Source organism: Musca vetustissima, unplaced genomic scaffold, assembly GCF_032173495.1.
Source record: "Musca vetustissima isolate MV318-11 ecotype Yass unplaced genomic scaffold, APGP_CSIRO_Mvet_v1 utg16637, whole genome shotgun sequence".
Classification (NCBI taxonomy): domain Eukaryota; kingdom Metazoa; phylum Arthropoda; class Insecta; order Diptera; family Muscidae; genus Musca; species Musca vetustissima.
Genome location: NW_026881695.1, coordinates 56,898 through 80,180, shown reverse-complemented (window position 1 = coordinate 80,180; position 23,283 = coordinate 56,898). Strand labels below are relative to the sequence as shown.

The 23,283-nt window shown below is 28.9% G+C and overlaps 1 protein-coding gene across 36 annotated transcripts in view; it reads right to left on the bottom strand.

Annotated features, from left to right (window-relative positions):
• Positions 1-23,045, bottom strand: part of LOC133327669 (sodium channel protein para) — a 140,463-nt gene extending 117,418 nt beyond the window's left edge. For 23 of the 36 annotated variants that reach the window (XM_061536220.1, XM_061536194.1, XM_061536193.1 and 20 more), the window contains exons 1-3: positions 22,939-23,045; positions 22,532-22,722; positions 15,558-15,590 (exon numbers count right to left, since the gene is read on the bottom strand). In XM_061536220.1, coding sequence (XP_061392204.1) covers positions 15,558-15,590; positions 22,532-22,681 — 183 coding nt within the window. In that variant the 5' untranslated portion in view covers positions 22,682-22,722; positions 22,939-23,045. The remainder of the gene's footprint in view (positions 1-15,557; positions 15,591-22,531; positions 22,723-22,938) is intronic. The other 13 variants (XM_061536199.1, XM_061536200.1, XM_061536204.1 and 10 more) reach the window with 1 other exon arrangement.
• Positions 23,046-23,283: the final 238 nt, after the last annotated feature.

Here is a 23,283-nt window from a genome sequence, read left to right as displayed (position 1 = left end):
CTCTGGGAAGCGTATGATGCATGTTAATGAGTATACGCTCCGTTCGAAATTTCCAAATATATATTTTGAATATTAAAAATATTTCTAAGAGAAATTTTATTAGAAAGTAATCAGTTTGTTTAGGGCGAAATATGAATGTTTTTAAGTGTACACATTTTCTATTTTTTTTAATTAAAAAAATATCTTTTGAGAGAGATCCTGATTTAATGAGAAACAGATTTCATAAATTCGCTAAAATCTGAGTATTTAGAAAATTAAATAATTATCCAGTGACGTATGAGTACTTATAATATAGGGTTCTGGGTGTTGTATAATTTACAGGCAGGCATTAATATAAAGTTTTTTGGGAGCTTATGATGAACGTCAAGACGTATACGCTCTGTGTATAATCTATTCGAGTTTTTTCTTTAGAAAAAATATAGAAATTCTTTAGAAAAATCAATATCCATGGAAAATAGAAAGTTTACAACCTGTGTTGTATCATAATTTTTAATACTCGCTGGGTCCATTGAATATTTGGATTTCGATATATATTGAAAGGAAAAATATAAATAGGAAACCTATGGCGTATAATTATTTTTAATTTTTCAGACCTATACTGCTCAAATGGAAACATATTATGACTCGGTGGGGGCGTATGATTGGTGTCATAACGTATAGGCATTAGTAGAAAATTTTCCATTTTCAAGGACTCCAAAGGTAAATTGATAATATTAAACCTGATGCACAAACTGTGCAAATAGAAACATATTATGATTCCCTGGGATCGTATGAGGGATGTTATTACGTATACGTACCCTTAGATTTTTTTCCAACATTTCTTATTTAATTTTAAAGTGTTTATTACTGCGACCTAAAGAATAAAGAAGTCGACTTTATAAAAAAATTATTGTTATTTATAATTTGAATAAAAATAATAAAATATGCATCCATATGGGGAAAGTGTTTTGAAAATATATATTTGAATGAAAATATTTTCCTTCAACACATATTCTTCTTACGAATTAGAACTAGGGATACGTAGTCGAGCGCAAAAGTCGACTTTTAGATTTTTCGATTTTTGCTTCTGACAAAAAAGACGACTTTTCGATCTTTCGATTTTGTCAAACCTGTTGAAAATCGATAATTGTTGTCAACAGATGAAAAAAAGTTCTGGAATGTGTAATTTTTAGGCAATTTCGGTTTTGTGATAATAAACCAAGAATTTATGAGGAAAACCGAAAGTCGAGTTTGCGATTTTCTCAATGGTCAAAAGTCGACTTCGACTTTTAGAGTTTTTAATAAAAAAGTCGATTAATCGATTAGTCGAAAGTCGATTTATTTATTCCAAAGTAATCAATTTAATTTTTTTTTTGTCCGACAAAAAGTGAAAAGCGTATTTTTATTGCATAAATAATTATATATTTGGTAAAAATCCGGTCATTGAAAGAACCTGTGGCGTCTGATTACTTCCATTTCATTTAGTATTGATGGACATGGTGCCGTATAATTGTTATAAATACTATTTATTAAAGGATTAGGTGGCGTATGATGTACGATGAAACGTATACGCATGGGAAATATTGTATTTAAGCGGGGTGATATTTTTAATTTTTGTTATTTAATGGAGATAAAAAATTTCGAAAAGCATAATAATATTTTTTTTCAGAAATAGTTGGAAAAATTAATTTACAGTTTTTGTTGGAACGGAAAAACTTAAATCTACATTTGTATAATGAAAAATTATACCCATTTCATTTATTTTTGTCAGCGGACATGGTGACGTATAATTATTTTTAATGTTATTAATACTGATAAGGTGGCGTATGAAGTACGCTGAAACGTATACGTTTGGGAAATGTTGTTTTAAAGAGGGTGATATTTCCCAAGCGTCTTTTTGTTTAAAACTATTTACAAAAAATATTACGGACATTTTTTCTTCCATTTCATTTATTATTTGTTAATGGTCATAGTGGCGTATAATTATTTTTAATATAAGTTATTTTGTAAGATAAGGTGGCGTAATGTACGCTGAAACGTATACGTTTGGGAGATATTATTGTAGATAAAAAATGTAAGCAAAGGCAGACGTGGGAGTCCTTTTTTATTTAAAAATGTTTTACTTACAACATATTTGTTTCTCACTTCTGACCTCTTAAAAAAAATTATAACAATATTTATATCTATTTACATATTCTATTTGGTATTACATTCCGCCCATTCCACATCTACTTTCCTTTCCCCTTCTTCCAATTTCCCAAAAAGGTTACTAACCTCAAAAGTATTGGCTCTCTAATGTCGAAGCAATAAATATGTCAATTTAATGGTAAACAAATTAAGGTTACACCCAAAATTTTAGTATCAAACAGAAAAGCACAGTGGTTTAAGGAAGGAAAATCTATTTTAACCGTGAGTTCCAAAAAAATATCAAATAGAAGGAAATAATATCTATACTTAAGGTTTCTTCAAACTCTTGAAAAAAAAATTAATATCTTATTTGGATAAAAACCCTCTAATAAAATACTCCTGAAGAAGTTGGAAAAAAGACCAATGAGTAAAAATTGAAATAAATTTATTTTATTTATTCCATAAAAGTATTGACTAATCAGAACGGAGAAAACACCTTCAAAAAACCCCTTCTTATTTTCCGCAATTTTTTTTCGAATCGAATATTTGAAAACCAGAATTTTCCAAACAAAAATCCTAATATTTCATTGATTACTAGGTCTATGTTAATATTCTCCTAACAAAAAAAATATTTTCCTCTATCACTCCAAATTATTTTCCACTGTATTTATAAATAACTACGCCACAAAAATACCACAAAACTTTCCCGATAATTATATTTCCATACTGTAGTTTATTTTTTTATTATTATTTTGTTGTTTTTTTTTATTAGTATAGAAAAAAATGTTACTGTTACTATTCATATCAGGTCAAGAGTATTTCGATCGATATTGGTCTATACAAAAAAAAAAAAAAAACTACATACAATAAAAAAACCCCCACTATGTACGTGGCCTTCCATGGTCATTAGGCAAATTGTTGTTTATAGTTAATGACATTTAACCATTGTTGTTGTTCGACGTGTTTTTTATATTTACTTTCATTTTTATTTATTCACTGGCGTCCACCTTTATTTGTCGTCGGTTTTTTTTACTTTTTGGTTTAATGACCGACTATTTTGTCGTTGTGCGATGGTGAAAGTAATTAGTTTGTGGTGGACGGTACCCCCTTAAAACAAAATCAATTTATCACTTTTTTGGGGGGGAAGGAAGGGTAGGAAATTGAAGAACATTTTTTTATTATGGAAATATAAAAAATAATTACATATTTGTTCCAAAAATGGGGTTAAATGCATTCTTCGGTACCTGTGGCGTATGATTGTTATTTGTATTTTTTGATTATTAGTGAACATGGTGGCGTATAATTAGTATTAATATTAATTTGATTGCTAGATAAGGTGGCGTATGATGTACGTTGATATGTATACGTAATGGGAAATATTGATTTTTAGGAGGAAATCCTTTATTTTGATTAGAAAAGGGTCGATTTTTTAGATATAAACCGAAGAACGGCTAAAGCGAAAATGTTTACAAATATTTTCCTAAAAAAATCCAAGTAACGTATGAGTAATGCCGAAAAGTATACGTTTTAGAAATATTGATTTTTATGGAAGAAAATTATATTTTAGCTATTGTGGGGTATTTTTTCAATTGTAGCCTCAAATTGTTCCTGAAAAAAAATATTTTTTACAGGTTATGACTAAAAACAATTATTATAAAAATTATTTATTTTGACAGATAAGGTGACGTATGAGGTATATTGAACTATTAGATTTTATTTTCCAATGTGTTATTATTAATAAATAAAGTATTCCAAGTTTTTTTTTACATAAAAATCCCTTTATTGGAGTTCCATGGCAATTATGGACCATGACGACGTATATATAGTAGTAATTTAATATAACTACTATTCCAGGTGACACATGAAGCCCGGCAGCATGTATACGCCAGACTGGACTGTTAGATTTGTATTTTAAAAGTTTATTATTAATAAACCTAGAAATAAACATAATTTTCTGAAGTTCTATAAAATATTTGCGAATTCGATGTCTGTCAATGGTAATACAGGGTTGCCCATATTCGACGGAACCATCTGGCAACGCCATAACTTTTGACAAAGATGTCACATCGCTAAATGCCATACCGCATTTGAAGCGTCAGTCCAAGCAGATTTTTACCATGAACCAATACACGCCACGCGAGCGCTCTGAAATAGTTGAAATTTACATTCAACAGAAGAAGTCAATTGTGAAAACTCAGCGTGCTTTTAAAACATTAAAAAATGTGAGAAGTACGCTTTCTAAGAACACCATTAAGCGTTTATACGAAAATTTTTTGATTGGTGAGGCTCTTCTAATCCGAAGAGGTCATATAAAAGTCGACCAAGGCGATCGGCCGAGAATATCGCTGCCGTACGAGCCAGTGTTGAGAGGTCCCCAAGAACATCCCAAAAACGCCGTTCTCAGCAGTTGGGCATGGCTCGGTCCACTTTACAACGGATTATTCGCATTGATTTGCATTTGTTCCCGTACAAAATTCATTTGACGCAAAGAATGTTGCCTGCGGACAAGCCAGGTCGATTGGAATGGGCCCAAAGAGTCATCGAAAGGGCCGAAGATGACGAGCAATTTTGGAACAAAATTATCATGTCCGATGAAGCCCATTTTACATTGAATGGGACCGTTTTTACGGTCCCTATTTTGAAAATTTTTACGCCATTTTACGCCGTTTTTACGCCATTGAAAATCCTCAGGAGATTCAAGAAGTGCCTCTTCATGACAAAAAAGTCACAGTTTGGTGCGGCGTTAGTGCGAAAGCGGTCATTGGGCCGTTTTTCTTCGAAAATGAAAATGGCCATGCTGTTACCATCAATCAGGAGCGTTATCGCGACATAATGACCAATTTTATGATGCCAATTATTCGTCGAAAGCGTATGAGGCAGTGCTGGTTTCAACGAGACGGCGCTCCACCGCACACAAGACGCATAACAATCGATTTTCTGAAGAATTTGTTTCCGGGCCGTTTGATGTCGAATAATGGTGATTTGGACTGGCCACCGCGTTCGCCCGATTTGACGCCGCCTGACTTCTTCTTGTGGGGATATTTTTAGTCAAATGTTTACGTTAACAAGCCAAGGACCGTAGAAGAGCTCAAGGACAACATTTGTGAAGAAATAGCCGCAATTCCGGCCGCAATACGTCATCATCGTCAGAGGCGGCCATTCGAGAGATATCATATTCAAAAATTGATGTAAACAAATCTACTTGGAACAAATTAAATGATTAACATTTCCAACCGCTAAATTTTTATTTTTTACTTTGATTAAAAAAAAAAACATGGATCCGTCGAATATGGGCAACCCTGTATACTTTATTATAATTTAAAAATAATTTCAAACATTCCAAGGTTTTTTCGAATAAAAATCCGTTTATTGAAGTTCCATGCCAATTGTGGAACATGGTTACGTATAAGTATTATTAATTTTAGATAACCACTTTTCCAGGTGACGTATGATGTCCGTCAGCATGTATACGCCATGATGGACTATTACTTTTAAATTTTATTAATGCTAAAATCCGGAAAAAATAATTTCCTGGAGTTTTATAAACAATTTGCGATTTTTCCATACAAAAAAATTTCTCTAACAATGATTTTTCGAAATTGTGAATTATGACGAAGAAAATTATTATTTTTTTATTTTAACTAAATTTATATATAGATAATATAGATATAGCGGTTATGGATATATTTATAGTGTTATTGTAAATAATGTTACAATTATTCCGTTTTTATTTTAAATTTTTTTTTTTTTTTAAATTTAAAATTTTTTAAAATTTTTATTTTAAAATTGAATAAAGAAATCCCTTTGAAGGATCTTCATGATAAATGTGGAATACTGCGACGTATACGTATTTTTTATTTTAGACCAAACATTGTACCTGGTGGGGTATGATGCTTGTCAATATGTATACGCCATGGATATAATTTTTTTAGTATTTTTAGAAATAATTTTAAAATTATTTCAGATTAATGAAATCTCTTTAATGAAGTTTCATAGACATTGGGGAATATGGTGACGTATAAGTATTATTAATTTAGAGACAAACATTGTTCCTGGTGGCGTATGATGCCTGTCAACATGTATACGCCATGATGATATACTTTATTATTATTTTAAATTGTTTTAAAACTATTTGAGAATATTTTCATTTATGATTATTTATTTTTCCTGCAGATTTCTTTGGAAATTGTGTACCAACAAAAATAATATTTTAAAGAAACCAAACAAAAAGTGGTGTTCAAAAAATTCTATTCTAAGGTGTCAACTATTCTACAAATAAAAAAATTATTATACTACATTGCTATCAGTTGTAGGTGATTTTTTTATATTTTTTGTATTATTTTTTAATTAAATACTAATAAGCATATAACACTTACTTTATGGTAAAGAAATCCCCACAATAATATTACCACACACACATTTATATATAAAACTAAAAAAAATATTCTAAAACAAAATTTAATATATAGATGGCATTGAGATAGCGCGGGAGAGAGGGTCACGACGAAATGTAAAACGAATGATAGTCCAAATCAAATTCATAGTTAGGGCTGAGCATGTGACACTGAAGATATTTTTGGGTATTAAAACTTAACTTATACACATACATAGAAATGAGAAATGAGGGAGAAGGAGGGGAGGACAGAGGGAGGATAAGTGATATCCAATTATGTTAAGCAAGGATTTGAATGTTTTTCTTTAAGAAATTATATTTTTATTTGAGAAATGAGGATGGGGAAATGTGTTGAGAGAGAGGGAGGGGGTGCAAGAGAGGGAGTGGGAGAATTTATTTTTATTTCAATATGTTGCTTCTGAAAATTTTAAGGAAGGGAATGGAAACCACTGACCTTTTTAGTAGGTGTTAAGGTTTGGGTTTTGATGTCTTCCCTTCCCTCTCTCTCTCATGACAAAAGTATGTGACATATGTTCTATAGGTTTGTATGTTCTATATATATATATGTATGCTTTAAGTTTTCTTGTTTGGAGTCATTATCCTTTTTCTGCATATGCAACCCTCTTTGGGTTGCCATAGCATTGCTCCATTTTCGTACCCATCTATTTTCTTGTTCTGGGTGTTCACATGTCAGCAGAAAAAAAATAATCATCAGACATCTGCATAGTATGGTCAAAAGAAAATTAAGAAAATACCCCTGAAAATTCTCTATATAAAATAGCAACAACAACAATAATAATAGCCAACAAGAAGAACCAAAAAAAGAAACACAAGAAAACATGAGACGACAAGGAACAACAACTCCTTTTTACAGTTGAGAATTGAAAAAAAAATTAAATTTTTTTTTTTTTTAAATTTTTGTGATTGTGTTGGTGGTGGTAGTTGAGGAAAAAACATTTATTCCCCAAATAAGTGAAATAACACACACACACGTACTATGACATCTAGAGGACACATTTTTTTGCAATGGTGAGGGGGGGGGGGGGGCTTAGCGGGGGATCAATGTACTCATGAGGTCCCCTATGTCTTGTCTTGTGTTATAGTTTTGAATTTTAAATTAAAAAGTATAATAAAATATCTAAAAAATATATATTAAATAAATTGTATTCTGTGGCACACACACACACACATATTGGAAGCTGGTAAAAAAACTAACACTAAACCGCACATTTATTTCGGAAAAACTATACAGACTCACACACTCATATACATCTAACCCGTATAAAAATATATAGGCTAATACTATTCTTTATATTCTGTTTTTTTTCTTTTATTTATTTTTCTTCTACTCATCAAATATTTAATGAATTATTTAAGAATTTACGAAAGAGAACACAAAAGAAAGAACATTTGGGGGGGAAGAGAGAGGTATGTAAATATTTGTATATATTCAAATCTAGACCTCATAAATCTACCGAAAGGCTTCTTAGAGGTAAGAAAAAGCACACATGTAGGTTGTTTTAGGCTGATATCTAAACTTATCTAAAGTTTAGATAATTTATTTGAATTTTATGGATAACCTAGATAATTTATCTATATTATATAAATAATATTTATAAGTTTTTTGGTCATAAAAATTAATTTTTGGGATTAGAATAAGCTAATTAGGTATTACGTATTATTAATATTCAAATTAAACATTGTTCTTGGTGGCGTATGACACCCGTCAGCATGTATACGCCACGATGGAGTATTCGACTTTTATTTAAAAATTGATCTACCATAAAATTAAAATAATTTTCTGGAGTATTATAAAATATTTCCGATTATTTCCACAAAAGAAATTATTTTCATTTCATGATTTTTCGAAATGACTACGTCGCACAGATAACGTAGATAAATTAGATAACCCAGATAAATAATTTAGGATGTGCACATCAATTTTATACATTATCTATGTCATTTAAGTAACATAGATAAACTATATACAGATAAGATAAATTATTTATGACTTTTAGATAAATTATCTGCGATGTTCAGCTACATATTTTACATTATACACGTGATTTAGGTACTATAGATAATGTATCTAAAGCCAATTAGACAATCCAGATAAATAATTTAGGATGAGCACATACAATTCATACATTATCTATGTCATTTAAGTAACATAGATAAAGTATATACAGATAAGATAAATATATATATATATATATATATATACTTTTAGATAAATTATCTGCGATGTTCAGCTACATTTTTTACATTATACACGTGATTTAGTTAATATAGATAATGTATCTAAAGTCAAGATAATTTTTTTACATTATTTAGATAATCCAGATAAATTATCTAGAATGTTCAGATAAATTTTATACATTATCTACGTTATTTAGGTAACATAGATAAGGTATCTACCTAAAATATAAATTATTTTTATTCATTTAGATTACCTAGATAAATTATCTAGGATATTTAGATAAATTGTATACATTATCTACGTTATTTAGTTAACATAGACAAGGTATCTACATGAAAGATAAATTATTTACGTCATTTAGATAACTTAGATAAAGTATCTAGGACGTTTAGATAATTTTTATACATTATTTACGTTATTAAGGGAACACAGCATAAGATACCTACGTTAAGTATTATGTATCTAACATCCTGTAGATAACCTAGATAAATTTTATACATTATCCGTATCATTTAGGTAACATAGATAAAGTATCTAAAGATAAGATAACTAATTTACATTACTTAGATAACCTAGATAAATTATCTACGACGACCAGATAATTTTTATACATTACCTAAGTAATTTTCATAACCTAGATAAATTATCTACCTTGTTTAGAAAAATTTCAGACATTATCTACGCCATTTAGATAACATATATATAAATTATCTACTATGGTCAGATAAATTTCATACGTTATCTATGTCATTTAGATAACCTAGATAAATTATCTACAGATACATTTTTACATTATCTATATCATTTAGATAACCTATATAAATTATCTACTATGGTTAGATACATTTTATACATTATCTACGTCATTTAGATAACCTAGATAAATTATCTAATATGTTGAGATAAATTTCATAAATTATCTACATCATTTAGACAATGTAGATAAATTCTCTCCTATCTTCAGATACATTTAATACATTATCTACGTCATTTAGATAACTTAGATAAATTATCTACGATATTCAAATATATTTTATACATTATCTACGTCATTTAGGTAACCCAGATAAATTATCTATTATGCTCAGATACATTTTATACATTATCTACGCCATTTAGATAACCTAAATAAATTATCTACCATGTTCAGATGCTTTTTATACATTATCTCCATCATTTAGATAACCGAGATAAATTATATACAATCTTCAGATAAATTGAATACATTATCTACGTCATTTAGATAACCTAGATAAATTATCTACCTATTTCAGATACATTTTATACATTATCTACGTATTTAGGTAACCCATTTATCTATTATGCTCAGATTCATTTCATACATTATCTACGTCATTTAGATAACCTAGATAAATTATCTAATATGTTCAGATACATTTTATATTTTATATCATTTAGATAACTCAGATAGGTTATCTATAAAAATTTCATACATTTATAGCATAAATAATTTATAATTTATATATCTTTAACGTCATATAGATAACGTAGATAAATTATATACATTTGAAAAGCTAGTTTAGACAAAGTATCTACATTATTTCGCCAACTAATTATCTAGGTTATTTTAATATTCTGAATAACAATTTATTTTTGCCTGAATAACGTAGAAAAATTTTCTTAAATTTTTTAGATAACCTAGATAAATTATCTACAGCATTTAGATAACTTAAATATATTATTGTTCTTATTTATATAAAGTAAATCAATTATCTACATTATTTAGACAACCTAAATATATTATTTTGGTTATCTAGATAAGGTAGATAAATTATCTAACGTTAAAAATAAAATTTTGTAATATAAATAAGTCATCTACAATAGTGTTGTGACCCTTAAAAATGATCTAGACTAATCAGATAACGTGTGCAATTTATCTAAATAATTTTTGTAATGATATAAAAGATTTATCTTTATAATTACCAAAGCCTTAAATAAATTATCTAACAATATGTATCGATATTCTTGAGTGACATTAAATGAATATCTTAATTTTGTACAAATTATCTACATTATCTGCTTAACAAAAATTATGTTCCTGTATGAAAGACCCCTTAAAAGGGCTTTAGAATCCGTCCTAACTCTTTTGTAAATAATTTATTTTTATTGACCCCCTTTTTTGGTCCCGAAAAAAGGATTGCAATTTTGTTGACTTCCCAGTGTTGATTTTTTTTTAGCCATGAATAATCTTGTTCCATAAATTTCCTTAAAAAAATTATGTTTATGTTCTTGAATTTTATATGGCGACTAGTCGAGGGTTTTAAGATCCTTTCTTTATTTGCCCACCATATGGTTGGGCACAAACACTCTGTTACCCACACATGTGCATGCACACACCAACACACACTCACTCACAACCTGAGTGTTTGTTCGTTACATATAAATTCATTCATACATTTATTGGACTTTATTATTATTTTTTCTTGTTGTTGTTGTGATTATGATTATGGCGAGTAAAAAAAGTATGTAGTAGTAAAAGCTTTAGTAGTGCTATTACATATGTATGACACACACATGTACATATGTACCACCATAATGTGAAAGTACACATGTATGTAAGTATGTGTGTAATAAAAAAATAAACAAACATACAATGTAAATGTAAGTGTTTGCAAATATTCCACGCAATCACAGCGAATGCAAACATTTTTGTGTGAGAGTGTGTGTAGAATACACACAAACATACCCCTTATGCATGTATGAACGTGTGTGAATGCACACAAGACCTGCATACTGGAGGAGAAACCACATCTTCCACCGAAGGAAACACAGTACTTGAAACTTTACTTGGTAGAAGGACAAACAAGGACATAATATTTGTGCACTTTTTTTATTATCCTTGTAAACAAAATGGGAGTGGGAGGGGTTAGGAGTTCTGGTGAGTCATTTGCACCGATTGGCATCCATAAAAAAATAAAAGACAAAAAACAACGTTGACACTACTCCGGGATATGTTGGAAATCTTCCACGCCAGTTAATGGGCACAACAACCTCTGTCATTTGCACCGAAATTATCTTTGCAGATGGCTGCAGGATAAGGATGAAGATAATTCCATGAATGGCTCAAAGGATAATATGAGGAGTACAGTGACTCACTCGTTGGACAAAGAAAAGGATGTCACACTCGTTACAAAAAGCATGAAAAGAGAACAAAGGATGTCTGCTATTATCTGACGCACAAAGAAGATAACAAAAAATTATTCAAATAGTCTAGATAAATTATTCAGATAGTGGAGATAATTTATATACATTATGTAGATAATGTAAACATCAGATAATCAAAAATGCAGAACACGAACATGGACATTTTTCCAAATATCTAAATATCATAAAAATATATTATTTTGCTCTTTAAAAATATATAGATAATTTATCTAAGTTACACAACAATTAAAAAAAGTTGTCAAAATTTGTGTAGATTCTTTATCTATGTTACCTAAATGACTGAGGCAATGTGTTAAATTTATCTAAACATCATAGAAAATTTATCTAGGTTTTCTAAATGACATGCATACAATTTATCTGAACATGTATAATATGTATATGATAATGTAAAAAATGTATCTAAACATAGTAGATAATTTTTCTAGGTTATCTAAATGACGAAGATAATGTGTAAAATTTATCTGAACATTGTAGATAATTTATCTAGGTTACGCAAATGACTTAGATAATGTATAAAATTTATCTGAACATCGTAGGTAATTTATCTAGGTTATGTAAATGACGTGGATAATGTAAAAAAAATTATCTGAACATCGTTGATAATTTATGTGGGTTATCTAAATGGCATAGATAATGTATAAAATTTATCTGAACATTGTAGATAATTTATCTAGCTTATCTAAATAACGTATATAGGCATTTAGATCTTAATATTGTCTAATCCAAATGACGTAGATAATGTAAAAAAATTATCTGATTATCGTAGATAATTTATATAGGTTATCTAAATTACGTAGATAATGTATGCAATTTATATGAACATCGTAGATAATTTATCTAGGTTATCTAAATGACATGGTATAAAATTTATCTCAATATAGTAATAATTTATATAGGTTATCCACATAAAATTTATCTGAACATAATAGATAAATTATCTAGGTTATCCACATGACGTAGATAATGTATAAAATTTATCTGAACATAGTAGATAATTTATCGAGGTTATTTAAACGGCATAGATAATGTATAAAAAGTATCTGAACGTCATTTAAAATTTATCTAGGTTTTCTAAATGACGTAGATAATGTAAAAAATGTATCTAAACATAGTAGATAATTTTTCTAGGTTATCTAAATTTATCGGAACATCATAGATAATTTATCTAGATTAGTACTCAGATAACTTATCTAAGTTATCCAAGTAAGTCATATAACTAATCTAAGTTATAAAAAGTACTCAGATAACTTATCTAGGTTATCGGAAATCATCACATAACTTATATATGTTATCTAAAATACTCAAATAACTTATCTATGTTTATCTATGCTATTAAAAGTACCCAGTTAACTTATCTAAGTTATCCAAAGTTCTCAGATAACTTATCTTAGTTATCCAAAGTACTCGGATAACTTATCTAAGTCATCCAAAGTACTCGGATAACTTATCTAAGTTATTCAAAGTACTCGAATAACTTATCTCTGTTATCAAATGTGCACGGATAGCGTATATAAGTTATTCAAAGTACTCGGATAACTTATTTCGATTATCCAAAGTATTCAGATAACTTATCTAGGTTATCCAAAGTACTAACATAACTTATCTAAGTTAACCAAATTGCACGGATAAGTTATCTACATTATCCAAAGTGTTCAGATAACTTATCAATGTAATTCAAAGTGTTCGAATAACTTATCTACTCTATCCGAAACATTCAGATAATATATCTATGTCATTCAAAATGCTCGAATAATGTATATAGCTTATCTCAAATAATCGGATAAGTTATCTATGCAACACAAATGTCATAAATAATTTATCTATGTTATCTAGAATTTATCAAAATTATCCAGAGTAACCAAAACGTTGGGAAATTCAATATTTAGGCCCTGGAACATATCATAAACATTGTAAATAAATTATCTACATTATCCAAATGACCGGATAATGTATCTAAGTTATCCAAATGCAATGATTAACTTATCCGCATTATCTAAAATGTGCTTTTCAATTATATAAATGGTTTAAATGTGATAGATAATTTATCTCGTTTATCTAAAAATTATCTAAGTTATTAAAATTAGTCCAAATGACGGAAAATTTAATATCGAAACCCTGTAACATATTATAAACATCTCAGATAATTTATCTACATTATCCAAACGACCGGATAATGTATCTAGGTTATCCAAATGTTACGGATAACTTATCTGCATTGCCTAAAATGTATTTTTTGTTATCTAAATGATTTAAATGTCATAAATATATTATCTAAGTTATCTAGAATTTATCTAAGTTATCCAATATAACCATAATACTGAAAAAAAATTAAAAACGACCGGATAATGTATCTAGGTTACCCGAATGTTACGGATAACTTATCTACATTATCTAAAGTACATTTTTTAAAGAGTTAAATGATTTATATATCGTAGATAATTTATCTCATTTATCTAAAAATTATCTAAGTTATCCGAATTGAACCAAGCATTGAGAAATTAAATATTGAAACCTTGGAACCTTTTATAAACATTGTGGATAATTTATCTACATTATCCAAAAATTAATGTATTTAGGTTATCTGAAATGCCTAAAATGCATTTTTAATTATCTTATTGATTTTTTAGTCATAGATAATTTATCTGAAGTTATCTAAAATTTATCTACAGTATCCATATTAACCAAAATGGCTGAAAATGAAATATTGAAGCAATGGATCCATTTATAAACATTGTGGATAATTTATCTAAATTATCTAATGGGCTGGATAATGTATCTAGGTTATCCAAAAGACCACAAATAACTTATCTAAATTATCCAAAATGTATTTTTCAATTATCTATGACATTTAAAGCAATTAAATGTCTGGATAATGTATAATTTATCTGAAGTTATCTAAAAATTATCTATGTTATCGAAATTTGCCAAAATGAGGGAAAATTCAGTAATTAAGTCCTGAAACCTATTTAGGGAGGATCCTTATAATTGTTTTTTTGAAAAAATATTGCATTTGTGTTTAAGTGTAAAGCAACAAATATTATTTTTGTTAAGCATTTTCTACAGGTAAAGCATTAAATATGAGGCATTATGTAAAAACACTTTGGTTTTGGTTTGAGGCAAAAAACTATTTGTAGAAAAAAAATGAAAATATGAATAATCCAAAAATAAAAAATGAGACAAAAACAAATTGTAAAGTGTGTAGAAAAAATAAATGTGTGTAAAAATAGTTATTGAGTAGTTTGAAAAAAAATAATGGCAAGAAAAGTAGTCAAAAAGTAAGGGGACGGTTATATAGTATAGACGGAAACAAATGATGAGGAAACGCATTGGGCGTTAATTAGTGACGGCGGCTGCAGCAGCGCTTAGGCAGCGGCGGCGATTTAGATAAAGGCTTTAAGGCATTAAATAGTAGACGAAGAAGTTGCAGAAGAACGTATAAGGCTTAAAGACAACACAAAACGGAATTTCATGATTTTTTTGCACAAAGGACAACCAGGTTTTTTGATTAAGATTTTTTTCAATTTTTTGCAAGGGGTGTGGGGACAACTCAAATCCAAAGTAGAAAATCAAAATGTATAATTTTTTTTTGGGACAAAAAACCAAAACTGAAAACTGTAATACATAACAAAATACATAGCTGGAGAGTATAGCTGCAAAAAATTAAACTCTTACTTCTTTTTGCTTTTTCTTGCGACCATATTGCGGCTGAAAGAAGATTTAACAAATTTTGAGTTTCAATGGAGATGGGGGGGTGGGGTTGGTTGTTTTTGGAGGAGTGATGAAAATGAAAAGGGTGTTTTCCACAATGAAATTGTTGTTGTTCGCATGTTAGCGGAATGGCATAACCGAACAACGACAACAACCACAATAAATTATGATGACGCATATATGACGTTGTCAGGGAGAGGATAATTTTTTTGTTCGACGTCAATGTGTGAATGTACCGAAGAGCGGGGGGCGGGGTGGTTTGTTGCGAAAATGATTTCATCCATAAAAGAAAGAAACGAAACGGAAAAAAACAACAACAAAAAGGATACAAACATCGTTTCAAAATGCCACGCGAAGGAAGAAGTAGAAGTTTGTATTTAGTTTTTATTTTTGTTTTTGTTGTTAAGGAGTGGGGTGTTTTTGATTTTTTTTCATTGCGAGTATTGCCCAAGTAAATCAAATAGTTTTTGGATTTTTTCGCAGGGTTGTCATTGATTTTTTTGTTAGTAGTTGCGATTTTTTTCATTTCAAGCGAAGAAGGTTACAAGTTCAAAGAGAAGAAATAAAGAAATAAAAAAGTAGAGAGAAAGAGAAAAAAGAAATAAAACAAATATATATGTGAACAAGTAGTAGAAACAAACAATTTTTTTTTTTTTTTGTTAAGAATATATATTTTTTATTTATATAGTATTGGTGGACAGGACTTCGTGGAATACCATCATTAGCTTTGGTTTAATTTTCCTTTGTTTTCTCGTTGAGAATAATAGATTACGAATTTTTATATATATTTTTTGCAATGACATGAATGGATGGTCATGTTAGCGAAATTTGAAAACAAAATCAAGAAAAAAAAATACTGAACATACTGAAGGAGACTACTGAAGGCGCATTAACGTAAAATGTGATTCATACAAGAAATTTTGGATTTTTTCGATTTTTTGATATTCAACTAATGAAATAAATTTGTTTGAGGGTTAATCGACTGCGAACTTAAGTATGTTGTTTTGAATAATTTTATTCCGATTGATGCGATAAGAGTTTGTGAATGTGATTTCAATTTGAATGTCGCCTCATTGCCCAGATGAATGCTAATAAAAAATAGAAACTATTTTTTCTTATCTATTTATTTATTTACACTAGAGAGAAGAAGATGGATGGGTAGAGGAGAGGGTAAGCTAATTTGGTATGGTATTTTCTTACTGTAAATATAAGAAGAGATTTGTAAAATTATAGAAATAACTAATTTGAAATCTTGTCTTTATAAATAAAAAAATTATAAAATAAGTAAAAATACAATATATTATAAAAATAAAAAAAAATACTTATTTAAAAAAATATGTAAATATAATTAAAAAAATAATATAAGAAATATAACAAATATTTATAAAAATACAACTTTGTAACGGAATAATAAAGAAAAACATATAAATTATAATATTTTTATAATTCTTTTTAAAAATAAAAAATAAATAAAATTTAAATTAAACCAGTAAGGAAAGTAGTAAAGTCGGACTGGGCCGACAATATGATACCCTTCACACACAGACGAAGCGTTTTTGTTATATACCTATATCTGAACCGATTTCAGGGAAACTTGCCAGAGACTAATTTATATTACTTCAGTACGTTGTGTTAGTCGGCCTAGCTATGGATCTTTTCACGAAGCTTAGCAACATCATTCTAGACTTAATTCAGTACACTATACCGAAATTCGTGCAAATCGATAGATATATAGGGTCTTTGGTGCACCAATTACCTTAAACCCGATGGAAATACATATGGAAGCTATATCTAAATCTGAACAGATTTTCACGAAACTTGGCAGACATCATTCTCGGTCTTATTCATAACTCTGTGCCAAATTTCGTGCACATCAAAAGATTTCCAGGGACTTTAGTGGACTATTTACATAAAATCGGGCGAAGCTATATATGGGAGCTATATCTAAATCTGAACCGATTTTTGCGAAACTTTGAACACATCATTCGTGACCTTATTTTATTACGCTGTGCCAAATTTCGTGCAAATCGAAAGACTTATACGGACTTTAGTACACCATTTACATTAAATCGGGCGAAAATATATATGGAAGCTTTATCTAAATCTGAACCGATTTTTTTCCAATTTCAATAGGGTTCGTCCTTGGGCCAAATAAGTGACCTGTGGCAAATTTCATCCAATTCGGATCATAAATGCTACCTGTACTTTGTTTACAATTTAACATGGACAGACGGACGGTTGGACATGCATAAATCGACTCAGAAAGTGATTCTATGCATATTCTCAAAAGGAACTATGGGTCTATCTCGTTTCCTTTTACCTGTTACAAACATATGAACAAAGACAGTGTGGTGAAGGATTTAAAAATATAATTTATATTAAAATAATTATTTATATTATAGAATTTATTATTATAATTTAATTTATATTAAAATAATTTATTTTCGAAATATAAAAAAATATAAATAAAAGTTAAAAATACTTTTTATTTTAAAATGAAATATTATATATATATATATATATATATTTTAATTTTGTTCAGTGTGTTTTATAAAATAAAAAACTTAAATAAAAGAAGAAAATATTCATAAAAATTTAATAAAAATTAAAATATATTAAATGATAATAAAAGTTTTTGTATCATTTGTTTAATTTAAAATTAAATAATTTTTTGCCCATTTTACATTTAAGTAGTTATTTTTAATTCATATTTTTTTTTTTTTTTTTTTTTGTAATTTTGTACAAATTTTTAATTACATTTTTGTATGTTTGTACACGTATTTCTGGAAAAGCCAATATCTATCAATTCATTTTGAAAATAAAAACACATTTAAGACAGAGTAAAATTTTTATTAACGATAATACAAAAAAAAATAATAAAAAAAGTTTTTTTTTTTTGTAAAAAAAAGACATTAATAGTAATAAATACTATAGCAAATGAAATATATAATATTTAACTAGCTAAATTGCAGTCTACACTGTGATTACTTTCTCAAAAAGAAGAAGAAGAAGAAGAAGAAAGGATTTGGGGTTTTCCTTAAAATCTACATGGAAAACGAGCTTTGATATTTTCATAATTTTCAAAATTTTTCCAAATTCAAAATTAGGTCGCAAGTTCCTTTAGAATAATCTACAGTTCCTGATTCGGAAATAATCTTTCAAAATACACTATAAATAATATATCCTGAAAACGATATTTAAACAAATATTTGTTCCTTCTCTAAAGCTTTTAATAAATAATAAAATTGTAATATACCTTTAATAAAAACTCTGGGGTTTTTAATTCAATTTCTTGCGGATTTTAGATATTTGTGAACGATTTTATTTTTAAAGTCAGAATTGTAAATGGAAATCCAGTAGAAAGTGGAGTCTTGACATAAATTAAAAATTCTGCATTAAATCTGATGTTTTTTTATTAAAAAAGTAATTTGTTTACAGTTGATTTTTTTAATAAAATTGGAACCTTCTAATGGAAGCATTATATCAATAGGGTCATTGAAAAAATATTCAACTGTTACTTCTTTCACTGGTCCGTAAAAATTTTAAATTCTAGAAAAAGTCTTCAACCAAAGCCGAATCCGTTTAGTTAAATTCTTAAATATATTATGGACTTTTTATCTAATTTCTTGGGTAGAGGAAGTATTCAATACAATTGTAAGTAATTTGAAAAAATACAACATTTAAATACAACAACATCTAAAAATTTTAAAGTAACAAGAAAGGGTTGGCATTAATTTTATAATGAATAGTTATGGAAAAAGTTTTCCAATATTTGCAGGTCTTTTACTGGATTATAATTGTTCGTAGTCGAAAAGGAAGTATATTTCAATATAAATAGGGAGTTAGTAATCTAAACTACACCAAAGAAGATAAAAAACGATTAATACGATTTATTAAAAAGCGAAAAATTATTTTGAAAAAAAAAAACAATGAATAAAAAAATATTTAGTATATAAAAAATATATTTTATATGTATGCCAATATTAAAAACAAATAATAGATACAAATTTACAACAATTAAAAACAACAAAAAATTACATTTAATTTTATCATACATATTTCGTACAAATATAGTGAATAAAAAAATATAGAGCAATAAGGGAGTTATAATGATGTCTACAAGAGAGAGAGAGAGAGAGAGAGAGAGTGAGTGGTAGGGAAAGAGAATGATAACTAACTAGTTTTTTAAATTTTTTAGCACTGGGATATTTGGGGCCTCAGAATTACTAAAAATTCATAATAATAAAAAATGATGAGAAATAAAAAGAGAGAAAGATACGTGAAATTAATATGGAGAACTTTAAAATGAAACCGAGAAAGAGAGAGGGAGAGCTACGGTACTGCTGTTACGGAATTGTGAATAGACCAGAGTCCATAGAGCAATAGAGGCCTGGGAAATGAAATTAAAACAGAGCTATAGTACTACGAACATGCCATGATAAAAAGAGAGAGAGAGAGAGATGAGAATGAGAGCTATGGTATCACTATTGTGGAATGATAAAGAGAAAAAGAATTCAAAGAACAATTGAAGCCGAATTCAGACTGAATTCGTTTTTGAGATTTTAAAAGAGAAATACACTAATAAAGAGAGCAATGATTTTAAATGAATAAAATTAGATTTGATAAAATAGATCTATGAGAGGCTATGTCTTGAATGCCGAACATTCTTAGAAGCCCAATTGTTTTTATGAACTAAAAAATAGGTAGGCAAGACATTGCAGTGTTGGAAAGAAGATTATTAATGATGCAAATATATATGAAAAGAATTTCAATTTCTAAAAAGCTTTTCGAATTAGACACGAAATCTATAATCTATTGCAGAGCTGGGAAACAATGAAATAAGAAGTAAAAACGTCGTTAAGATCGTCCGAGCCTGAAGTTTTTATAACCTCCACCATATATTGGGCATGTAGAATACTTAAAGCAGAAACGAAATACCACATTACAGGCAATTTCGATGCAAAACGTGCCAAACAACTCCTAAATATCGAATATTGGGGGATAACGTTATATGGGTCAATATTAGTAATTGGGTCAACAATGTGCCAAAGCTCCCCAAAATACCGAATATTGGGTGGTACACATATATTGGGCCTATCGAGCCTATTGGGCCGATATTGATAATTTTTGCTAGGATGATTTCAGCCAATTCGGTTGAAAATCATGTTCAAAATCCCCAAAATACCGAATATAGAGGGGTACCGTTATATGGGGGCTACCCTGAAACGTGGGTCAATATTAATAATTTTTGGTATAGAAATGTGCTACACAATTAAAACCCAAAATACCGAATTACAGTGAATACAATTGGAAAATGTGTTTGTAATACCCAAAATTCCGAATATTGGGGGGGTACCGTTATATGAGGGCTACCCTGAAACTTGGATCAAAATTAATAATTATTGGCACGGATATGTGTAACACAATGAGAACCCCAATTGCGATGAAAAACATGCCGAAGCTCCCCAAGATATAGAATACCGATATCAATAATTTTTGGTAAGAAGATTAGTTATCCACTGATAACCCAAATTGAGGTGGAGGTAAAATGGGCATTGGGGGGACTACATCATGTATGATGAGATTTAATGGACGATTAATTTAAAGGTACACGTGTCTCTAATTTTCTCTAAGGGTCATACATATTTTTTACTACAGAGATGGGAAGTTGTTGTTACATGGGAATGACAAATTTCCTTTAGAAAAATGAGATGGAGATAAAAAATGGACGTATGTCGCTTATGATGAGATTTAATGGAGGATTAATTTAAAGGTCCAAATGCCTCTACATTTCTCTAAGGGTCTCAATATATATATATATATATATATATTTACTACAGAGATGGATGTTGCTCTTACGTCGATAACGACAAATTTAATATATAGAATTCCATCAGGGTGGAGGGTATATAAATGAGGTGGAGGTAAAAACAATAGGCCTGTGTATGATGAGAATTTAATGGAGGATTAACCAATATTTTCAATATTTTTTTACTACAGAGATGGGAAGTTGCTATATAAAAATTACATCGGGAATGATCAGGGTATCCTTTGTGGGGCTACAACCTCAAAGATAAATGATAATGGAAGAATTAGTGACCATATTATTTAAAATAAATAAAAATCTGTACTGAAATGGTTATGTATTCATTACAGAGATGGGAAGTTTAAATTAGAAAATGAATTAAACATTTTCGGAATAACAAAATAAATCTGAAATAATTTTAAAAATAAAGTTATGAAAGAATTTGTTGCCCAATATTGTCTGGTAAAAATAAAGAAAAATCAAGTGAATGAGAATTATGTTCTATAGAATTGGAAACTAACTACAATGAAGGAATAAAATTCTATGGAATGAAAATAAAATTATAAAAAAGGCTCTGTAAGGCCTTAAAAATTAAAAAAAAAGATATCCTAAAAATAAAATTACAAAAAATGGGTTCCTAAAGGTCTTAAAAATTAATAAAAAAAATGCATGGAGATGAAGAATGACTTTGAAATGAGGTTAAATTTTTCTTGAGTGGGGAATATAAATTTCTTCGGGGTTTTATTTTTGTTATAGAAAAAAAGCTTTGCCTTTTTGTTTCTCATTTCAAGACTTGTTCTGGTTACCAGGAGAATCAAAGAAAGGCCATTTACATTCCACATTTAGGATTAGTAGATAATAAGTTTTTGGTATTTTTTTGGTTTAGTTGGTTTTAGTAGAAAAGAAATAATACAAGATTATATATATTTAAATATATTTTTTTATATATAAATAGAGAGAGAGAGGTTACAACATATCACACACACGCACACTGAAATTTGTTATTTAGTTTGAGGCGGCTCGGGGTTTTAGTTTTTTTTCGTAATATTTAAAAATCAAGAATGGAAAATTTTACCCACAAAATAGAAAAAAAAGTGAAACCAATTTGCCAATTGGCCATCTTAATATTTACCTGCTCTCCTTCGGCGGCTCTCTTTCTTTCCAGCTCCTTTTGTTTTTCATGTTCGGCGATACGTTGTTCGATTTGTAACAATGATTCGCGGGTGAAGGGACGGAACAAACTGCGTTCTTCCTCAGATATCGAGTCGGAATCTTCTGTCATTGTCTATGCGGCCAACGATGAGAGCCTCAGATTTCCAAGGCCTGATTTTTGTTTGCAATTTATTTTTTTTTCAAAAATTTTTTTTTTTTCGAAAGATATTTTTTTTAAATTCAAAATGATTTTTTTAATTTCAAAAGGGAATATATTTTCAACTCAAAAAAAAATTAAAATGAAATTAAAACTTTGACACTCTTTGGTTACAAAAAAAAACTTCAAACTACGAAAAAAAATTGAAACACAAACTCACACACACTTACATGAGGCACATGTATGTCGCCTGCTACGTCAAAGTTACAACTATATCCGAGGCGCCATTTTCAAACAAGCGCCCACCACAGACACGTATTCTGGAAAGAAAAAGAATGGAGGGGGAAAATGAGACACAAGAAGAAGCAGAAAACATATATAAAATTTCAGTGAAAATGAAGAGAGAGAAAAAAAACACAGAGGAAACGGAAACAAACAAACAACACCATTAGTTTTAGTTTTTTTCTGTCATCATTCTCCCCCCTTCAGGGGGAGTGAGTGTAGGAGTGTGGGTGTTTTTCAGGATTACATGAATAATAAAAAACCCCCATACAAAACCCATCTTTTAATTATGA